The sequence below is a fragment of the Neophocaena asiaeorientalis genome, unplaced genomic scaffold, assembly GCF_003031525.2.
Source record: "Neophocaena asiaeorientalis asiaeorientalis breed wild unplaced genomic scaffold, Neophocaena_asiaeorientalis_V1.1 scaffold176, whole genome shotgun sequence".
Taxonomy (NCBI): Eukaryota; Metazoa; Chordata; class Mammalia; order Artiodactyla; family Phocoenidae; genus Neophocaena; species Neophocaena asiaeorientalis.
This window is the reverse complement of record NW_020175788.1, coordinates 1,572,430-1,594,339: the sequence shown is the minus strand read 5'-3', so window position 1 is coordinate 1,594,339 and position 21,910 is coordinate 1,572,430. Positions and strand designations below refer to the sequence as shown.

General features: G+C 43.7%; 1 protein-coding gene across 1 annotated transcript in view; it reads right to left on the bottom strand.

The window, feature by feature from the left end:
• The window catches only part of ITIH2 (inter-alpha-trypsin inhibitor heavy chain 2), a 37,572-nt gene extending 18,229 nt beyond the window's left edge, over positions 1 to 19,343 (bottom strand). Inside the window, exons 1-9 of the mRNA XM_024732319.1 lie at positions 19,150 to 19,343; positions 16,376 to 16,450; positions 13,446 to 13,478; positions 11,719 to 11,888; positions 8,495 to 8,599; positions 5,814 to 5,976; positions 4,078 to 4,185; positions 3,126 to 3,254; positions 1,638 to 1,754 (exon numbers count right to left, since the gene is read on the bottom strand). Of these exons, the coding sequence (XP_024588087.1) occupies positions 1,638 to 1,754; positions 3,126 to 3,254; positions 4,078 to 4,185; positions 5,814 to 5,976; positions 8,495 to 8,599; positions 11,719 to 11,888; positions 13,446 to 13,478; positions 16,376 to 16,450; positions 19,150 to 19,233 (984 nt within the window). The 5' untranslated portion in view covers positions 19,234 to 19,343. The remainder of the gene's footprint in view (positions 1 to 1,637; positions 1,755 to 3,125; positions 3,255 to 4,077; positions 4,186 to 5,813; positions 5,977 to 8,494; positions 8,600 to 11,718; positions 11,889 to 13,445; positions 13,479 to 16,375; positions 16,451 to 19,149) is intronic.
• Positions 19,344 to 21,910: the final 2,567 nt, after the last annotated feature.

Genomic DNA, 21,910 nt, shown 5'->3' with positions numbered 1-21,910 from the left:
TGACCTAGATGGCATTCTCTCTCGTCTACTGAAGGACATGGCTCTAGCAACTGCCGTTTGCCTCTCCTGCATCTTGAATTTCCCTCTGTTGGTACATTTCCATAAACAGAGTAACATGCTATCATTTCTCATTCCTTAAAAAACCTCATAATGTACCCATTTCTCAGCTTCCCTTTGCAATAAAATTCCTTGAAAGAACTGTCTAAACATACTGTCTCCAAATCTTCTTCTGAAATACATTCCATTCAGGTTTTCACCATCATCCCTCCACTGAAACGTTGCTCGTCAAGGTTGCAGTGAAATCCGGTGGACTATTCTCATCTTATCAGACTCAATCTGAGCAGCATTTGGACCAACTGGTCACATCTCTCTCCTAATATAACTTCCTTGTCTTCTTCCAGAGCCTTGGACACTCTTGGTTTTCTTCTTCTTTCGTTGGCTACTTTTTCTTCTTTGCTGGTTCCTCGTCTTCTCCCCAGATTATTCTAATTATTGGAATAGTGTAAGTTTGACTCTTGGTTTTCTTCTCTTATCTACACTTACTCCTTGGCGTTCTCACCTGGTCTCATGGCTGTGAATACCTTCTGCATACTGGTGGCTCCAAAGTGTCTATCTTAATATCTCACCTCTGAGCACCAGATCTGTAGAGCCAACAGCCTGCTTAACATGTTCGCTTGGGTGTGTAATAGTCATCTCAGACTTCGGTGATGAACTAAGCGCCCGACACATAGTGGGTGCTTAATAAATACTTGTTAAATGAGGGAAGGAAGGAAGGAAGGAAGGGAGGGAGGGAGGGAGGGGTGAAAAAACTCTTGTATTAGAGCAGTGGTTCTCAACTGAGGGTAATTTTCTCCCCAGGGGATATTTGACAACGTCTGAAGACATTTTCGATTGTCATGACTGGAAGGGTGGGTGTCATTGGCATCTAGTGGATAGCGGCCAGGGATGCTGCTAAACATCCTACAACGTATAGCGTGGTCCCCACAACAAAGGATCAGCCAGCCCAAACTGTCAAAAACACCACTGTTGAGACCTGGGTACTGGGGTAGAAGCACAGTGGGCAGGGCCATGTCTTTTCTGTCTTTTGGATCCTAGAACAGTAGTGAACACTTGGGTGGTCAGAAATGGTTGTTGAATGAATGAATGGTTAGTTGGTGGTTCAAATTGGCTGAATGGATAGATTGATGAATAAAATAAGACATTTCCTTGTTTGTTTAGAATTGCATCTATACCATTAACACTGAATAAGCCTATGTTGAACTCTGAACTGGAAGATGTGAGACAGGATGGCCACCCTCAAGGAATTACAGCATAATTAGAAAATAAATGCATATAGTGGTGTCAAAGTTATTCATGAACAATGGCAAGGTATTAAAGTGTTATATGCAGAAGAACCAAAAGAATATGACGCAGAAGAGTGAGCAGAGTGAGAAGAGGTTATACTGACACGAAAGTTTTCAAAAAGGTGAGTTTTGAATAAATTTCTGCTGTTCAGAAGCCACCCAGTCTGTGTGACTTTGTCAACAGCCTGAGCTGAGACAAGCCCTGTGGGAAGGGGACTTGAACAATTGCATCATCAGGAGAGGACCAGAAAAGGTAGGGAGCCCCAGGTACCATTGCCCACCAGGGGTACTTACCTGTTTCATTTTTATTCCCCACATTGAGCCACTAACGTCGATGACAAAGAGGATGTTTTTGGGAATTGGGTCCATGTTCTCAGGAGCAAAGAAGTGGACAAAATATCCATTAAATACCTGGGAAACCAGAACACATTTGTGAGCCAAACTATTAGCAATGTTTGGAATGTAGGAAGACGAGGGTCTGGGGACTGAGAGAGGAGAGGGGTGCTCACAGGGGACAGGAGAGAACAGAGGCTTGGTGTCCCCCTGCTTCTCCTTTCTCCTTTCTGCTCCCACTCTGTCCTTCCCTGCAAAGGTCTGAGCCTTCTCAGCAGTTCACCTCCTAGGCTATTTCCCTCCACTCCTTCCACCCCACCCAGTCTTCATCGAGAGCCTCCGTCCCAGGCACCCTGCTCACCGACAGTGAATCAGGAAGAGTCCCTGCTCTCCTGAGGCTCGCGGGCGATGAAGGACCCAGACAAATAAAGAGGCAATTTGCAGCACAGGTTGTTAAGTCCGTGATCAGGAAAAATAAAATGCTCCAAGAACACCCCCAGTGGCGGTGCATCTAAGTCAGGCAAGGGCGTCTTCCCCAGGGAAAGGGCATCTACGCTGGACTTGAACGTGGGTTCATGAGTTTGCAGTTAGGCTGCCAGCGTCGGGGTTGGACTGAGCTGGGGGGTGGGGGCCAGGCCGGGGAAGAGACTTCCAGATAGTGCGGCCCTCGGCACAATTAGGGCTCCATAAGTGGTTCAGCACGATGAATTCAAGGAGTTAGGGCAGAGAACCCACCGGGCAGACCATGAAGGACCTTGATGTGCACCCTGGGGAGTCTGGGTTGTTCTAGAAGTTAATGGGAGGGGCTGGATTCCTGATTCCCCCCCCCCACCCCATCTTCTCTTGTAGGTGCTAAAGACTGGCTCACCTCATTCTCTTTCCACTGCCCTTTGGTTGCTTCCCCCAGGACATTACAGTGTCCAGCTGTCAGGTGTGTAGCTGTGGACACTTCCCGACACACCCCCCATCCCTGGAGAGAAGCACAGGCTCTTGGCTACTAAGGCCTCATTACTTTAGCACAGGGAAATATGCACACACATCTAAGACGTGACAAAAGAGGAAAGGGAAATGCTCAAGAAATCTCACAGGGAACATAATCTCTGTGCTTTCTTTGATCATCTCATTGCAAAGGGCCTTGGAAGGTTATCGAAAATTCCCATTTTGTGACTTCCTATGGTTCTTCATTCGAGGCCTAGACGTACCTTCCTGGGACAAAGGCATGAGGCCCAATGACCTTTATTCAGTTATCTTGACATAAAATGCTCGGCGACACTTAGAGAAATATGCTTTTAGTCCCTTGTCTGCAGCCTTGACACTCATCTGGGCAGCTGGGAACTACCCAGAGGCCAAAGAGGTTTATTCGTGGGTGGGGGGAAGGGGGCGTTATTCAACAAAAACCAGTTCTTTGGCTTTGGCGGGGCCACTCTCCCAGAGTCTGTTTTCACCCACCTGAAGCTCACCGACTTTCTCCTCTCTGTTCACATCATACATCACCACGAGCTCACCGTCTACCGCAGTCTCAGAGCAGTTGGAACATTTTCTTTGTTGTGCTACCGTGGGCTTGAAGGTGATGTGTGCCTGGAAAGAACAGTAGTGTCACAGCCTGGTCTCGCCCCCCCCACCTCCAGGTGAGGAGTTGACAGCTGCACCTTCTCGTGCACACAGGTGGAGGTCCAGGGCCATTCTGCATCCGGGCAGCATCGGTGGTCCCGTTGTTGATGCAAGGGATGGTGCCAAAGCATGTGAGGGGGGCGTCTAACAGCCTGCGGTGCTGCTGGCCTGGTTTCAGTCCTTTATAAGAGATTCAAAGAATTCCTCCCTTTCCCCCCATGGAAAAAACAGCTACCAGCTCTAGAAAGAGCTGGTGAAAGATTCTTACAGGACTTCGATCCCTCCAAAGGTGGTTACTATTGGCCATTAAGGCAGAGAGAATTAGCCTGAGTATTTCTTGCTGTGATTAATGAAAATCCACTGTGTATTATGTGAAAACTGTCTTTTTTTGGCTGCACCACGCAGCATGCAGGATCTTAGTTCCCCAACCAGGGATCAAACCCGCACCCCTGCAGTGGAAGCGCAGAGTCTTAACCACTGGACCAGTGGTTTTCAAGTCCCTGTGAAAACTGTCTTTTAGCTACTGCTAAAGTGAAATTACCTGGGGGAAATGGGACAGGACCTCCAAAAGGAACAGACTCTGGTCAAAATGCAACGAAACAATCCGTAATATTATTCTGTATATCCTGTGGGAGACCCTAGACTTTGCTCAGGAGTCACTGTTCCTTCATATAGTTCCCTCAGCTCAGCACCTGGGCTTTTCTATCCCCCAGAGAAGAGGAGGAGAGCAGAACCCAGGAGCAAAGTCTAAGTGGCCACTTAGACTCTGTAACATCAATGCTTGTGGTACCTTCTGGTGTCCTTTAGATACGACGGGAACTCCATCAAAATGCCCATCAAACGTGTCCGGAACATGAAGAAATCTCATTCCCTGAGGTTCAATAATCCACACATCTACCTAGAGGTGGGAAAGAAATTACTCAAAGCATTAAAATATTTCAAGATTGAGCAAGAAGTACACTTACTAAGTCCTCTGCTGTTCTTCTCATCTTCAGGATTTCCCAAAGATGACCCAGCATGGCTCCAGCATCACTTCTGCAAGTTCTTTAAATTCTGTGTGACACAATGCATCTCACCATGTAGGCTGAAGACCTTTTGGGCAACCTAGTATTCCCCTTCTATTGCTTCATTTCTCTGGGATTTAATTCCCCTTCGTCTACTCTATTCCATTCCATTCTTATTTATTTAAAAAAAATATTTATTTATTTGGCTGCACCAGGTCTTAGTTGCAGCATGTGGGATCTTTTAGTTGTGGCATGTGGGATCTAGTTTCCTGACCAGGGATCGAACCTGGGCCCCCTGCATTGGGAGCACAGAGTCTTAACCGTTGGACCACCAGGGAAATCCCCATTCTATTCTTATTTAGAAATAAGACTGGAATGAGAATTTTACCATGATCCATTCATTCATCCCCTTGAATCTTCTACATCAATGGGCAAATTACAACCTGTCTGCTTCACCTTCCTATGTGTCAAATGGAGAGCAGGTCGAACTGTGCACTTCCCTGGGTTTCTTCCAGTTCTGCTCTGCCTCTTACACAAGTGGTCATGTGATGTCAATAAGATTCGAGCCAAGAAAAGAGCAGCTCAGTTCTCACGGCAAGAGGTGAAGATTACAGCAGAGGTGAGTTCAAATTGGTAGCCAATGCCCTGCCGCAGGCACTGCTCTCGAGGTGAAGGGAGTTGGAGTGCAATGCGGGGAACGTGGAGCAGATGAAGACGACTACCTCAGCCTCCACTGAGCTGCTATCATTTGCCACCTAATTCCATAAGCTCATCTCACTTGTAACCAAGGAGTCTAAGAACGTTGTAGTACCCTTTTCACAGGTGAGAAAATTGAGGCTCAGGATAGCTTGTCCCATGTGGAAGGTCAGTGTAGTGGGTTAAATGGAGCTCCCCCCCAAGACATGTCTACATCAAATCCCTGAAAGCTGTGACTACTATCTGATTTGGAAAAGGGGTCTTTGAAGATGCAATAAAGGATCTTGAGATGAGATCATCCTGTACTACCCAATGGGCCCTAAAGCCAACGACAAGTGTTCTTACGAGAGCAAGGCAGAGGGAGACTCGAGACACTCAGAAGACACTCAGAACAGGTCACACCCTGGTGACATGACCAGGGGGGCAGAGATTAGAGTGATGTGGCCACAAGTCAAGGAATGCCAGCAGCTTCCAGATACCAGGAGAAGCAAGAATAGACTCTCCCTGGCAGCCTTTAGGCACGTAGCCCTGCCAACAAGTTGATTTCAGACTTCCATCCTCTAGAACTGTGTGAGAAGACATTTCTGTTGTTTCAGCCACCCAGCGTGTGGTCATTTGTTCCAATAGGCCACAGGAAACTGACACAGCTAATAAGGAGATGAGCTGGCATTGAAATCTGCAAGGAAGTGGCCTGGTTGACTCCAAACCCAGAATCCTTTCTGCACGCCACCCTGACCTGCAGTGTCGAGTGGCATGGAACACCACAAAGAGTGGGGACAGGCAGAAAGCACAGATGAGGGACAGAGCCGTAGAGGGATGGGCTCACCTCCAGGTGCTTGGCCAGTCGTCCTGGCTGCAGGTGGAGCCTGTGCTCGTAGGACCCCAGCTTCCTCCACTTCACTTCCTGGTAATGAAGTTCAAACTGCACCTTGGCTCCGGGGGCGATGTTCACTTCGGTTTTGAAGTTCTCCATATCGAGGGCTCTGCTCCTACAGGTGCGAGCCCCCCACGTGAGTCATCACAGGCAGAACCTACGCAGAGGGCAGTCGGGCTTCCCTGGGCTAGCAACCTGCTCATTGTTCAGAAGAATGAACGGTAGGTACAGTAGAGGTAACTGCAACTTCTAGATAAATTTCATTCCACCAGCCTGGAATTTTCTTCTCCTCTCCTACCTGATCTTTTTCTTCCAGAGCTTCTTACAGATTTGAGTGTCATCTGCAAAGAGCTACTAGTTATTGATCACCTATTATGTGCCAGGAACTGGACACACATATCATTGCTATTATAGCAGCTCAGCAAGCTGGATCCCAATACCCTCAGTTATCAAATGATGACAGATGAGGCTCACAAAGGGTAAGTAATCGCTCCAGACCACATGGTGAGTCAGTTGTACGGTAGGAACTCAAGCCCAAGTTTAGATGATTCCAAAGACAGCACGCCTTTCCTCTACTGCTTTTGAGACTCATTCTAGAGATTCTTTATATTTTGAAAGTCTTCAGAAAGAAGACATCTATTATTTCATCAAATTGAATGTGTATTTCCAGCACTGATGCCTTATTTAGTCCCATACACACCAAGTCCAACGTGATCATTAATCTTGAGGTGTTTATGGTTTTAAAGAGAAAACATTGTCAAATGAGGGAGATTTGAGCATTAGGAGAAACAGTGGGTGATTAAAAAACAAATTAAACAGCTAAATAAGCAAGGTGAGACCATGCATAACCGGATCGTTTGGGATCAGGGAAGTACCATGAAGAAGTGAGCTTGGGATACAGGGCAGCTGAAGAAAAAGATGAGCACGGCCGGGTACAGAGCTTAGTAGAGAGTGGAGTGAGAGGCCTGATGTATCTGGGTGGGGGAGGGCAGGCTACAATGCGAGCTCCGTGTTCTCTGCTGTATCCGCAGTACCTGGAGGAGTTTCTGCTGCAAATAAATATTTGTGGAATGAAGAAATAATAAATGGATGGATGATGTGGTCAAAGTGATGGGTAAAGACGGCAGAATGATACTTAAAGCACTTATTAACCTGGAGGCATGCTGGAGATGTTCCCTGGCTTGGAATTTCTCCTGTCCCTTCTCCTGGCTGAATTCTATAATCTCTTTGGGCTCAGCTCAAACATCGAGTCTTCTGTGATGATCTGGACCCCCGGGCAGAACTGTTCACTTGGTACTTGGAACTCCCATAGGGTTTTGTACCATCTCTACATTAGCACATTATACCATTATATATTACCCCATTATATATTATATATATTACACTTACCTATATAATATATATATATATATATATATACTGTAGGCACCTATATGGTATATATGTTATAGTCACCTATATATTATATATATTACAGTCACCTGTTATATATATTACAGTCATCTGTTATATATATTATAGTCACCTATAGGTTATATATATTATAGTCACCTGTATGTTATGTGTATTACAGTCACCTAAATATTATACATATTACAGTCACCTATATGATACATATATTATAGTCACCTATATGCTATATATGTTATGGTCATCTATATGTTATAGTCACCTATACACTGTCCGTTCCGTGGCCATCTCCTCCACTGGCCTGACGGTGTTTGTTGCAGTGTTGCTGTCACCTTTGACAGAGCTGGGTACAGTGTTAACGTTCAGTGCATTTTTCTGAATGAATGAACACATGAATGAAATGAAAAGAACTTCAGCTAAGGGGAAATTGGGGCGTCTGGAGGAGGAGAATGAGATGAAGAAAAGAAGATGGCAGGATCTGAGGGCGGCTTAGATACGGAGTGTGGGGATCAGTGAACATTCCTCTGACATTTCTGGTGGAAGAGGCTGCCTCTCTGAGGGTGGCGTGGCATTTCCAGTGTCTTATTTAAAGACCATAAGGGGAAAAAAATAAACAGAATCTAAACTAAGTAACTGTGCTGAAAAAGGTGCCACCCCATAAAAATAGGCCAAGAAGATCATTAAGACAAATTCCAAACCTTTCTTTCTGTGTCATGTGGTGCTGTAACAAGTTCACCAATTTTTTTTTTTTCTTTTTTTTTTTTTTTTGGTACGCGGGCCTCTCACCGCTGTGGCCTCTCCCGCTGCGGAGCACAGGCTCCTGACGCACAGGCTCAGCGGCCATGGCTCACGGGCCCAACAGCTCCGCGGCATGTGGGACCTTCCCGGACCGGGGCACGAACCCGCGTCCCCTGCATCGGCAGGCGGACTCTCAACCACTGCGCCACCAGGGAAGCCCCGATCACCAATATTTCTGTAGTTCCTCTCTGTACTCTGCTGGGAATCAGTGTTTAGTGACAGGACAGCCATCTACATGCAAGGCAAGCTATGTAAGGCTAACACGTGTGAGATCATCCAAAACTCATGTGTTGCAGGAGGCCTTAGGGAAACAGGAATGGAGATACCTAACTCTGTCACCTGAGGATGAGGTTCTGTGCCTTCTTGGAGGCTGGTTTTGGGGTTGAGTGGGGGTAGCAGTGGATGAAGACCCCCCCCCCGCTTACCTCACCAATCCAGCCATTTTGCCTTTTGCTCTGGCCTGCGAGTAGAGGGCTCGGCCCACCGTTTTCTCCTTAACAGAACTAGTAAATGTCGTGCCATCCACAGTCCTAAAAAATGACAGAGGGCCTACAGTTGGTCCAAATAGTAGTCTTAGCACAACAAACAAACAACAAGCCAACAGCCCAACCAGGTGGACTTAATGAATTATTTAATTATCATTTTGAACCTGCAGGAAACACGGAGACGTTTGCATATTTCACAGGAGTTCCTTTATCTGATAGTGTGATTAAGAGAGGTGAGGTGGGCTCCCGTCCTAAAAACTTCCTCTCGCATATTGTAGTGTTTAAGATGTTTCTTCCTAACGTTCATAGCAGCACTATTTACAAAGGCCAACACATGGAAGCAACCTAAGTGTCCATCGACAGAGGAATGGATCAACAAGATGCGGTACATATATACAATGGAATACTACTCAGCATAAAGAAGAATGAAATAATGCCATTTGCAGCAACATGGGTGGACCTAGAGATGATCATACTAAGTGAAGGAAGTTGGACGGAGAAAGACAGATATCGTATGATATCGCTCATATGTGGAATCTAAAGAAAATGATACAAATGAACTTATTTACAAAACAGAAAGAAACTCACCGACTTAAAGAACAAACCGATGGTTACCAAAGGGGAAACGTGGAAGGGGGAGAGGTAAATTAGGAGACTGGGATTATCACATACACACTACTGCATATAAATAGATAACCAACAAGGACCTACTGTATAGCACAGGGAACTCTACTCAATATTCTGTGGTAACATAAATGGGAAAAGAATTTGAAAAAGAATAGATGCATGTATATGTGCAGCTGAATCGCTTAGCCGTACACCTGAAATTAACGCAACGTTGTAAATCAACTATACTCCAATATAAATTTTTTTAAAAATGTTTCTTCATTTTCCAGTTTTACCCTTCAGATTAAGGGTTTTTCTCTCGTGCATCCCTTTGGAATGACAAATGTGCCTAGGATTGGTGACTGATAAGTCACTAGTTATCTGGCTGACTTTTGGTTTATAAGATCATTCTCCTGTGTGTTAAGGATCTGGGGTGGCCTGGAGGCATTACGGTCTCCTGTGAGGGTGGAAAAGAGCAAAGAAAGATGAAGAAAGGTGCTTGTCAATCTCTTTGCACAGTTTGTGTTTATCTCTCCAACATCTCCCTCGGGGACCTCTGTGTGCTCATGTCACCTCTGTCTCTTAGCTGGCCGTCACCTAATCCGTCCCAATAATGGTTAGCTGGAGCAGTCGAATGACAGAATTTTAGAAGCAAAATGGAACATCTGGCCTTCAAGTGGGCAGCATCTCTCCCCAAGGAAGTATTTAGAAGTGCATGGAGAAATTTTTGGCTGTTCTGATGACTGAGAAGGGCTACTGGCATTATGGGACGACCCCAAGAGTGCTAGACATTCTGCAACGTGAGGTGGAGTTTCCTGTCCCAACTGCCAACAGCATGCTTGTCGAGCATGCTTGGTTCACCTCTGTAGGTGAGAGAAATCAGAGCCAAGGAGACAAGCGACCTGCTTGAGGTCACACACTTGCTCAGGGGCAGAGCTAGAACTGGACCCCGAGTGCCCAGGTCGGCACTATTTCCATCAAATCATGCTAAGGTTCGAAGACCAAAAAGTCTTTATGACAAAAGGAAATAATCTCTAATGGTGGAATATTTGGAACCTTGATAAATAGGCAGGAGAAGTTTTTTGACTGGAGATGGAGGTCTGTGTGGTTCATATTAAATTGTGGTGATGTAAGGAGCTATCTTCTCTGATTTATACATTCAGCCGGGAGTACAGAGAGATCAAAATAAACATATATTTCACAATTCTGTCTTTCATCACCTCAAATCTTCTAAGGAATGAGATGGGGACGAAGGGAAAGAATGAAGGAAAACAGAAAGATGAGACACCTGGAATATCTAGTCATATAGTTTAAAAGTAAGAATTTATTAAACTAGTTTTAATATAATTTTTTAGACAGTGTCATATAATACCACTACATAAAAGCTTTTCCTTCTACATTTGCTTTTTAGAAAAGGCTGACTAAAAAAATTTTTCTTTGGAAATAAATTTCTCAGACAATTTGAAGGATTCAAAATCCATGAATTCCAATTCCAATAAGTCCAATTCCCAGTTACAAATTGCCTTTTGTCCCCCTCACCTTTGTTTTGTTTAGAAAATATAATTAAAATGGCTCTGCCATTTTTAGAAGCCAAAGTGCTTGGTATTTGAACCTTTTATTTTATTTATTCCTCTATTGGCAGAACAGGGAAAGTTTACCCTTGATGAATGAAGCCTCAGGGTGGGAACAAAATAACTGGCCTTCACTATTTGGGTGGTTCAAAATTTTTTTATTATGGAAATCTTTAAGTATACAAAAAAACAGAATAATGTAAGACATCTCCATGAAACCATCACTGAGTTACACCATTATCAATACTCAGCCAACCTCCATTGTCTATACCCCCTCCTTCCACCTCATTTATTCTGAAGCCAATCTCAGATAGCTGACCATCTCATCCTTGAACATTTCAGTATGCATTTTGTAGGGAATTTTTTAAAAGTTCTTTTGTGAATAGAACTAGAGTCATTGAGTAGGAAATGGAACGGATTTCAATTAAGTGGCAGAAATAATTCTAAGCGCTGCCAACCACTGAGTGAATTGCCTTGGAAAGTAGTGAGTTCATCATTAAGGAGATATTCAAGTCAAGCCTGGATAATTCTCACTAGTCAGCGGCTACACAGAGGAATTCAAGCACTGGACACGTGACTGGATTTAATCAGCGGTTCTCCACTTTTTTTTCCCCGTAAAGAAACATGTGATAGATGATGCTGACCTGCAACCTCCTACACACTCATATACGGTTTCCTGTAACCCAGGGCAACTCCATATATTTTTCTCTCCCCAAGTAAGTGGGAGGTTGTTACCACAGAGATAGGCTTAAGGATGCTTTAATTTATTAGAAAAGAAAAGCAAGTGCTTCACAAATTCTGTTACTCTGAACAGAAGCAAAATACTGGGACCCAGCCCAAGATGACTCCTGATGTCCAGGGGGTCCACAGCTCTGAAAGCGAGAACCACTGGAATAGGTGGCCATTAAGGTCCATCCTAACTGTGACGGGGTTCGATTCTGCGAGCAGAGCATATCCAGTGTCTGGTTCTGCACAGAAGTCACTCACATGGAGAAGTTGGAGATGAAGGCTCCTCTGGGAATCTGCACATCGAACACGACATCCTGAGGCTGTGGGGAGTGGTTCACCACTTTGGCCTGGATGACAGTGTTGGCCATTCGGGAAGTGATAGTAGACCGGACTTTGTAGCTATAAAGAGTCACTTGATCAACATCTTCCTGTAATTGGCAAGAAAATACAACTGCACTCAGAGAAAAATGACACTGAACTTCACTACGTATTCAATGCTAACATTGGTCCACTGGATTACAAACAATTCTAAGGCACCGGTAAGCATATAACTCAGGTATTACTAAGCATTCTCCTAACTTCTTGGAATACCCCTCAGGCAGAAGCCTGAGATATCTTCTTTTTTTTTTTTTTTTTTTTTTTGTCATTAGTAAACTTTAACGTGCCCTTTTCAGAACCAAACAGATCAAAGATTAAAAAAAGCAAAGTCATAAATTAAATATCAATAAAAAAGTCAGAGGAAATATGAAATTAAAATAAATAAAATTTAATAACAAAAGGTCTGAGATATCTTGAGATGCCTTTCAAGCGCTATGAGGCTATTAAAAATGATTTTAAAGGTTAGAATACGAGGAGAAAATGGTTGTGGGAAAGCAAGTTTGGATTACGAAAGTGCAGGAAATAACTTCGAATGCAGGGCCAGAGGGAAGGAAGGATGCAGGACTGCAGCGCTGGAAGGGGATCTGGGCACTTCCAGGGGTACGGTGGGGTGGAAGACACATGTGGTCCCCAAAGCCCCACACTGCCACCTACCTTCTTCAACCTGATCTATTGTAATTTCACCTTCTTGCAGTCCTCTTGTCCTTTCCCAAATTAAAACAAAATATGAGAATGCTGATGGATGTGAGCAAAGAACAGAATACCTTGCAGAGGGCGTTTTGATGCAGTTACTGGTCCAGTACTCGGGACCCCTAATCCCAATCCTTCTCTACTGACTTAAGGCAGTTCCAGTATCCGTATGCTCAAAGACAAAGTACTGCAAACGCACATCTTTTAGGAGGTGACTCTAAACAGTCAGGATTATGGCAGTGATGTGACTGACTAGGTTTTGCTTTTTTCTCCGAAAGCTTTTGCTTATTTCAATACTAGGTGTCATATCCCTAAACTTTGTCATCCAAGATTAAACCTTTCAACACATTAACATCCAGCCCACCTCAAGCTGAGATAAAACCCAGGCTACGTTGTTTGTCCTTCTTCCCCCTTAACCCAGAGCTTCTCACAGTTGCTGTCAGTTCAGAGCAGGAAGCCCAGGGAACCCCTTCCTCTTGATGTTTTCTTGCCACAGGAAGCTCTACTCTGAACATCTCAGGGAATCGGGCCATTTCATGTTTAAGAGTGCTTTTTCCACACTCACGGCTTTCCCTCCAAAGCTGTTAGGTGTCCTATTTTAAATCAAAACTGTTCTGTTGGAATAAATACACAGTTTTTATTCCAAAAACACCTACAATGTTGTCAAAACTTGCAAAAGTAAAGAGAAGGGACATTTTCACTCCTGGGGACAGCTCTCCCGGCTGCATACAAACTGCACCCTTTCATGCTGAATTTTAGACACACTTCCAAACAGAACTGGGCAAGGGGGTATTTCGAAAGTCAGGTAAACATTCTCAGTGATGAAGACAAAGGAGGCACCCGTATTGATTTCTCGATAATAGGTAACAGAAAAGTCATTCAGACATCAATTTTTAACAAAATCAAAGTAAACTTACCATCATTTCTCCAGATTCTCCAGAAACACTCCTCTGTGAAAGGAAGTTGGATAATCATTCTTCAGAAGCGTGTTGCTTACTACCTTGAGGGCAAAAACTGTTTCCTCAAAATATACTTTCTCAAAAGATATTTTTTCCTTCAGTGCTGAGCTATAACTCATTCACTGGAACCAAGACATAATTATCAAATATTCTTGAATGCTATTTTCCCACTGGTGTGTTTCTGTGAACAAATGTCTCAGTCACTGTTTGGTTGCATGCCCACCATCCTTTGATACAATGCTAAAACCTATGTTTTCAAATGAAAATGTTCAACCAAACTTAACCTGAGTAGCACAGATCACCTTTACCCTGTCTATTTGTCTGATTGTTTTCTCAGCAGCAGAGCCTTTCTTCAAAGCCAGGCAGTTGGAAGGCATGTCTGTCTCTTCCACTAGATGAAGCTACATGGGAGCAGAGACTTGGATGCGTTTCCTCCTTGGTGTAGCCCCTGAGTCAAGCATGGTGGAAAATTCTGTACTCAACCGCTATGTTAGAGAATTACAGTAAGTCCCCTACATACGAACCGTCAAGTTGCGAACTTTTGAAGATGCGAACGTGCATTCCATCAACGTCAGGCGTGAGTGAAATTGCAGTTCGCCCTCTGTCTCCTACTTCTGACGGTCCTTCAGCTCTACCATCTCCCACCTCCTCTCCCTCCTCCAGGCGGTAACTCTCCTTGCCTGTTCACTCGATGCCATCCCCTTTACGCCAGCTGTTGTACTGTACTAGTGTACTTTTCCAGGTACTGTACTGTAAGATTAAACATGTTTTCTTGGGACTTCCTGGTGGCGCAGTGGTTGGGAGTCCGCCTGCCAGTGCAGGGGACATGGGTTCAAGCCCTGGTCTGGGAGGATCCCACGTGCCGTGGATCAACTAAGCCCATGTGCCACAACTACGGAGCCTGTGCTCTAGAGCCCACGAGCCACAACTACTGGGCCCATGTGCCACAACTACTGAAGCCCGCGCACCTAGAGCCCGTGCTCCACAAGAGAAGTCACGGCAATGAGAAGCCTACGCACCACAATGAAGACCCAACACAGCCAAAAATAATAAATTAATTAATTTAAAAAATTAAACTTAAAAAAATTATTTTAAAAGTTTTATTTTTTGTGTTTGTTTTTTATGCATTATTTGTGTGAGAAGTATTATAAACCTATTACCGTAGGTTTATAGCCGATTGTGTTAGTTGGGTACCTAGGCTAACTTTGTCACGCTTACGAACGAACTTGCTGAACGTGCTCTCGGAACGGAACTCACTCATATGTAAGGGACTTACTGTATCCACATGAATGACTGTCCTGTGGGCATGGAAAACTGGCTTTAGAGTGATGGGTGAACCTTTAATGTCAGATGGGTTTTAAAGTAATAATTAAGGTGTGGGACATTAGCTTTGCTTGCCTGATTTGGGGTGAGTTGAAATTTTAGGGGGTATTATGTGACATAGCGAGGCCAACGACTGCCTTCTTCTAGACTGTTTTTAATTGGAGCATAGTTTATTTATTTATTTTTGGCTGCATTGGGTCTTCGTTGCTGCACACAGGCTTCTCATTGTGGTGGCTTCTCTTGTTGCGGAGCACTGGCTCTAGGCGCGCGGGCTTCAGTAGTTGTGGCTTGCTGGTTTCAGTAGTTGTGGCTCACGGGCTCTAGAGCTCAGGTTCAGCAGCTCTGGCGCACGGGCTTAGCTGCTCCGCAGTATGTGGGATCTTCTGGGACCAGAGCTCGAACCTGTGTCCCCTGCATTGGCAGGCGGATTCTTAACCACTGTGCCACCAGGGAAGCAGTGTTAGTTTAGTGTTAGTTTCAGGTGTACAGCAAAGTGATTAGGTTATACCTACATATATAACTATTCTTTTTCAGATACTTTTCCCTTATAGTTTATTACAAAATACTGAGTATAGTTCTCTGTGCCATACAGTAAGTCCTTGTTGGTTATCTATTTAATTTTATTTATTTTTTGGCCGTGCTATGCGGCTTGCATGATCTTAGTTCCCCAACCAGGGATCGAACCTCTGCCCCCTGCAGTGGAAGCGTGCAGTCCTAACCACCGGACCACCAGAGATGTCCTGGTTATCTGTTTTATATATAGTAGTGTGTATCTGTTAATCAACTTCCTAATTTATCCCTCTCCCCCCTTCCCCTTTGGTAATCCTAAGTTTGTTTTCTATGTCTGTGGGTCTTTTGGACTTTTTGAATGCAATTCCTAACGATGACGTTTTCCCTTTTAGATGAAGACAATGAGGACTTGCCTATTGGGTTTTAATATTATCGGTCTACAAAAAGCCTGGACTTGCAGCAGGTCAAAAATTCATACCCGCACAAAAGATGTCATAGGTCAGCTTACACAAATACCTCCTTTTTTAGCACCTGGGCTCTACATGGGAGAAGCCAAACCCTTCTTGGCCCCCTGGAGAACTCACCCCATGAGTTAGAGCATTTTGTCTGTGCTGTTGCTGGCATCCGGGAGGAGACCGCCAGCATGGTCAGGTCCCCTGTGCTCTCTGAGCAACTCCCTGAGACAGTAGGGACCATGACTAAGTAGGAGAGCATGGGTGGCCCCAATAGGAAGTGTCCTATGAGGAAATTCTTCCATACAAAGCAGTAAAACTATCCCATAATCTTAAACTTTGAAGAAAACACATAGCAATGTATTCTCTAAGGGACCAAGGTGACCATTACAGTTTGAAGATGAACAGACAGCCATGTGGAGGCTTCCCTTTATTTCATCTGGATAGTGTTTCCCCTGGGTGCAAAACCACCAGACTCTTTGGTGATAAAAAAAAAACATGCTCTTGAGAAAATGTAGCAAAAATCATCTCAACCCTTTACTTATTTCTTCAATCATGATCTCTTTCACTTATTTTCCCTTTTGGAACTGAAGTTTACTGTACCTGGTACCTCCGGTTCTCTGGCACAAACTGAAATTTGCCTGGGGCCAGTTCCACAAGGTCTCCATATTCTGCAAACTTAAAAAAGAATTTAGGATGTTTATTTCTATCAACAAAAAACAGGGAGCTGGTGACAGGCATAAGGTACTGTATTCAATATATTATTTTGCCTTGTTTTCTATATCTCTGGGCAATCTCATTTTTTCATACAATGATTTCTTTTTTTAAAATTGAAGTATAGTTGATTTACAATGTTTCAGGTGTACAGCAAAGTGATTCAGCTAGACATATACATATAATCTATTCTTTTTCACTATCTTTTCCCATACAGGTTATTACAGAGTATTGAGCAGAGTTCCCTGTGCTATATATACAGTGGGTCCTTGCCATTTATCTATTTTATATAGAGTAGTGTGTATCTGCTAATCCCAAATCCCTAATTTATCCTTCCCCCCTTTTCCCTTTGGAACTGTTAAGTTTGTTTTCTGTGTCTGTTACAATGATTTTTTTTTTCCTCTCTCTCTAGTTGCGGAGAGCAGGGGTTACTCTTCATTGCAGTGTGTGGGCTTCTCATTGTGGTGGCTTCTCTTGTTGCGGAGCACGGGCTCTAGGCATGCAGGCTTCAGTAGTTGTAGTACATGGGCTCACTACTTGCAGCATGTGGGCCCTATAGCACTCGGGCTTCAGTAGTTGTGGCACACGGGCTCAGTAGTTGTGGCTTGCGGGCTCTAGAGCACAGGCTCAGTAGTTGTGGTGCACGGGTTTAGTTGCTCCGTGGCATGTGGGATCTTCCCGGACCAGGGCTCGAACCTGTGTCCCCTGCACTGGCAGGTGGATTCTTAACCACTGTGCCACCAGGGGAAGTCCCTACAATGATTTCTTTAATATATTTGTTTGCCAGTTACGTCTCAGAGGTAAGTAAATGAGAGTTAGTATCTCCAAATTTGGGGAGGCAGGAGTTCATTTCTGAGTTTGCCTATAGATGATGGGATATCCAAGTAGGGGTTGCAGTAGCCCAATGATCAGGTAGGTGCCTGGCAGAAGTACTGGGTAGATCTTGGGGGCATCAGAGGTGTCTTACTAGGTAAATGTGGACCATTATCCATTGAGTTAGAAATGGCGATGTGAAAGGAATGCCAGTAAGTGACTGAAAAAGCACAAACACATTTGGATATCTTGCCTCCAACTCCTGGCTTCGTCAATGAGATTTCCAACATACTCTGGTAGTTTTTAAAGTGTTAGAAAATATGATAGTTTCTAGGCAGACAGAGTGATTTTTTTTTTCTTGCAAATATGTCATCCTGTTCTTTGGCATCTTTGTAGGTAATCCATTCTGTAAGTAGCACAAGCCGCTGCGCCTTCTAGGATATTCCCAGAATACATGCTGCTTTTCTGGCATCAGAATAGCTCTTGGGGCTTCCCTGGTGGCGCAGTGGTTAAGAATCCGCCTGCCAATGCAGGGGACACGGGTTGAAGCCCTGGTCCGGGAAGACCCCACCCACCCCGTGGAGCAACAAAGCCCATGAGCCACAAATACTAAGCCTGTGCTCTAGAGCCCGCGAGCCATAACTACTGAAGCCCACACACTTAGAGCCCGTGCTCTGCAACAAGAGAAGCCACCGCAATGAGAAGCCCGCGCACCGCAACGAAGAGAAGCTCCCGCTCGCCGCAACTAGAGAAAGCCCGCAGGCAGCAGCAACAAAGACCCAACGCAGCCAAAAGTAAACAAATAAATTAAAAAAAAAAAAAAAAAAAGCTCTTGTATGACTTTCAGTCCAAGACTTTCAATACGTTGGGGATGATCAACGGTTTTAAGTGAAGACCTGGAGCTCCCCAGGAGTAATTCCTACACTCTGCCCGTCCATTTACCCAATCTTCCCCTTTAACAGGAATATTGTGTCCTTAATTTGGAAATCATTTTCACTTAGATATGACAAACAAAGTGCTTTGAAAATGACTTTTCTATATACTCTTAAGTAAAAGAGTGATAATGATATTTCATAATAAGAGTTATGAGAGCTAATAATTATTAAGTTCTTCCCCAGGTTTGCACTGTGCTGGGTAGTTTACATATGTCACTTAATTCTTACAACAACCCTTTGGGTTAGATCAAATATTATCCCCAATTTTTTAGATAAGGAGGGGGCAGCTGTACTTCGTAAACGGTACACTATGGGGTCGGGCTGTGAACTTGGTTCTCATGCAAAACCTGTTAATGCTCTAAAGGGTAAATATATGTTCCAGAACTTATGGTTACCCGGGGGGAAGGCATAGTTAGGGAGTTTGGGACTGACATGGACACATGGCTATATTTAAAACAGATAACCAACAGGGTCCTACTGTACAGCACAGGGAACTCTGCTCAATTTTATACAACAACCTAAATGGGAAAAGAATTTGGAAAAGAATAGATACATGTATAATTGAATCACCCTGATGTATGCCTCAAACTATCATAACATTGGTAATCAAATGTACTCCATATAAAATAAAAAGTTAAAAATCCTTATCACAAGGGGAAGAAAACTGTAACTATGTATGGTGAGAGATATTAAAGACATTGTGGTGATCATTTTCCAATATATACAAATATTGAATCAAAAAAAGGGTAAATACAGGTTCCAGTAATTATAATAGTGAACATGTCTACTCAGATTACTTTTTTCATGAATTTCCATTCCACACAGAATGCTGTCCTTGAATAGCAACAGGTAACAGGTTATTTACCAAGCTAACCTTTGGGGCCGACAGCAAGGAAGTCTTCTGGAAGTACTTACTTCTGAAAGTCCGTTAGTGGGGATTTCGAAGCCCTGTGATTCAGAAAGGAGGAAGCAGACGAGAAAGCACACGACCCCCTTCATCGTGCTAGGTTGCTCTGCCCAGCTCTCCAGCGCCGGGTCTGGGAGGGGCCCACTGCTCCCTGAACCACGATCAGAGGGACAGCAGAGCCGTACAGTTGGTTTTCAAAAAGAAAATTGAGAGAAAAGAGAAGAAGAGAGCTCTCAAACTTTGTTCCAAAACAGGACAAATATTTGTTCTGGAGTTCAAACTTAAGCTGGGGATGGGGGGGGGTGGGTCACACATCCAGAGGTTATTCAAACAGCAGAGCTGGGGGCAGTCCCTGGGCTGCGAGAGTAAGGCAGGGTCGGACAGATGTGCAGTGCTTTTTTTTTTTCTTCCTTTTGCTGATTTCTGTTCATCTTAAAATCAGAGAGACCTAAGATCAGCGTCATCTTCTTTGAAAGACCAGGTGAGGCACGTGACTGAGAAATCGAGTCAGAGAGGGAAAAGCTAAAGTGAAAAGCTTCTGGAAACAAAATCCTTTAGTTTAAGTGAAAGCAGGAGGAATTTAGGAAAAGTGGGAGAAGAAACCCCACGGTTTTCTGAGCAAAGCACTCACTGGCAGTGTCTCCCCCTCTCCCTTTGAAAACCGAGAACCTATTTCATGAGAGAACTGGGCAAGCAGCAGTATGGGAGGTTAGGCACCCCTTCAGCAAGGAAGTTTCAGGAACCTCTTTGATTAAGAGAACAGAGTCTGTTCCGGCTGCCCCTGGTCAGTCTCACTCAGGTTAGCGGAAAATCAGTTCTCCCCATCCCAGAACCAGAGACAGCCCAGCCTGGAATCCCTTCCCGCCCATGGTCAGGATTCCTAATAACAATGTTGACTAGGATTTATTGAGCCCTTTGTGGTGTCATGCACTTTTACCTACATTAACTTTAACCCCCTGTTTTTATTCAACTATAAAAGAGCCATGTGAGACGTGTACTACATGTATCTTCATTCACAATGGAGGAAAGTAAGGTTAAGTATCAATAACTGATTCCACATTTCATAGTTAGCACGTGGAGACTTAATTCAAGGTCAGCCTGACCTCAAATCTTTTGTTGTTCATGACCACGTCCAGGAGAGGCAGCCTGGGGTCCATCTCTGGGATCAGTGTTCCAAGTGTGAATTTAGACTAACAATTACCTGTAGTTCCCAAGCTGGGTGGCCAGTGTACTTGATGAAACTTTTTCTTGAGCCTCTAATCCAGACATCTGCTTGGACAGAGCCATGCTGTGGATCTCAATTTGGCCACAGCTCCCATGTCTTCTCTGGCAGTTTCCTTTGCCAGGATGGAACGATGGCTTCCTGCCCGAGGTCCCTGATCCATCACCTGGTCCGGGTCTTGCTGCTGGAAAAACCTCTACTTTCCCAAAGTGCACTCCCACAGGGGAACTTTCACCCACATGCAAACAGAAAGTCTGCGATGGCCTTTGAAACCTGGTGATGTAGGGCTGTTTCCACCAGATCCGTGCCGACCAGACTCAGCTAGCTTCTGGGGATCTCAGACACGCATCTTGAGGATTACAGCGAACCCAGGATGAACAGGTCACTTCTCTGAGATTGCCCTCTGATTTTGTTCAAAGGGACACGGTTTAAAGTTTATTTCAAAAACAATGCAAGTGAAAAGAGGAAATCAAAACCATGCCAAAAAAGATAAACTGACATGTTAAAATATGCAAAATGATCTTTAAAAAATGACAAATTTATTTGTTAAATCCAAGCACATGCCCCAAATAACTGGAAGTGCTGGTTCAAATGTAATATAAAATGCAAATAGATTAAATGTATCTGTAAGATTATGAAGGGTTACTGATGATTGTTTTAAAAATGTTCAACTGTATGCTGTTTCTAACAATTACACTTTATCTCCAAGAGACAAAAACAGACTGAAAGTTGAGATAGCATTAAAATCTATCTTATTTATTTCAAATACTTGAAAATGGGGGTTACAAAGTTGGTATAGGGTTAAATTAGATGTCATAGCAAATAATACTAAAAAGAAAGTCAGAAGAGAGAATTAAATCTAAGAGTATTAATTGTATGCAAATTGTTGTGAAGTACCTCTCTAGAAATTGTTCATCTTGCAAAACTAAAACCCTGTCCCCATTAAACAATAATTCCCCATTCTGCCTGCCCCCAGCTCCCGGCAACCGTCATTCTATTTTCTTTTTCTATGAGTATGATTACTTTACATACATCATATAAGTGGAATCATCCAGTATTTGTCCTTTTGTGAATGGCTTATTTCATTTAGCAGAACGTCCTCATGGTCGATCCATGTTAACGCCTGTCAGGACTTCCTTCTTTATTTAAGGCTAAATATAATAGTCTGTCGTATGTATATATCACATTTTCTTTATCCATTCATCCTGCTATGGACACTTAGGCTTCGTCTGTTAAACAAGTGTATCTTTAAACTTTTCTCTGAAATACTTCATAATTAAACATTTTAAAAACAATTTAAAGAGCAAAAAAAAAATCAGTTTCAAGTCAGTTAAAAATATTTTCAGCAAGGAATAAAGGTAAACTTGGTGGAATAAAGAAGATCCCTTGTTTTACATGCCACCTCATTTTGTTTAAATAGAATAGAGATCTAAGCTAAACAAATAAATCTATTAGCTGAAGGTAGAGCAGTGTTTGCTACGAATGAAGATGACGTGGGTTCGGATCATGTACGTTGATTTGGTTTTGTTAAGTGTGTACTGCATGAT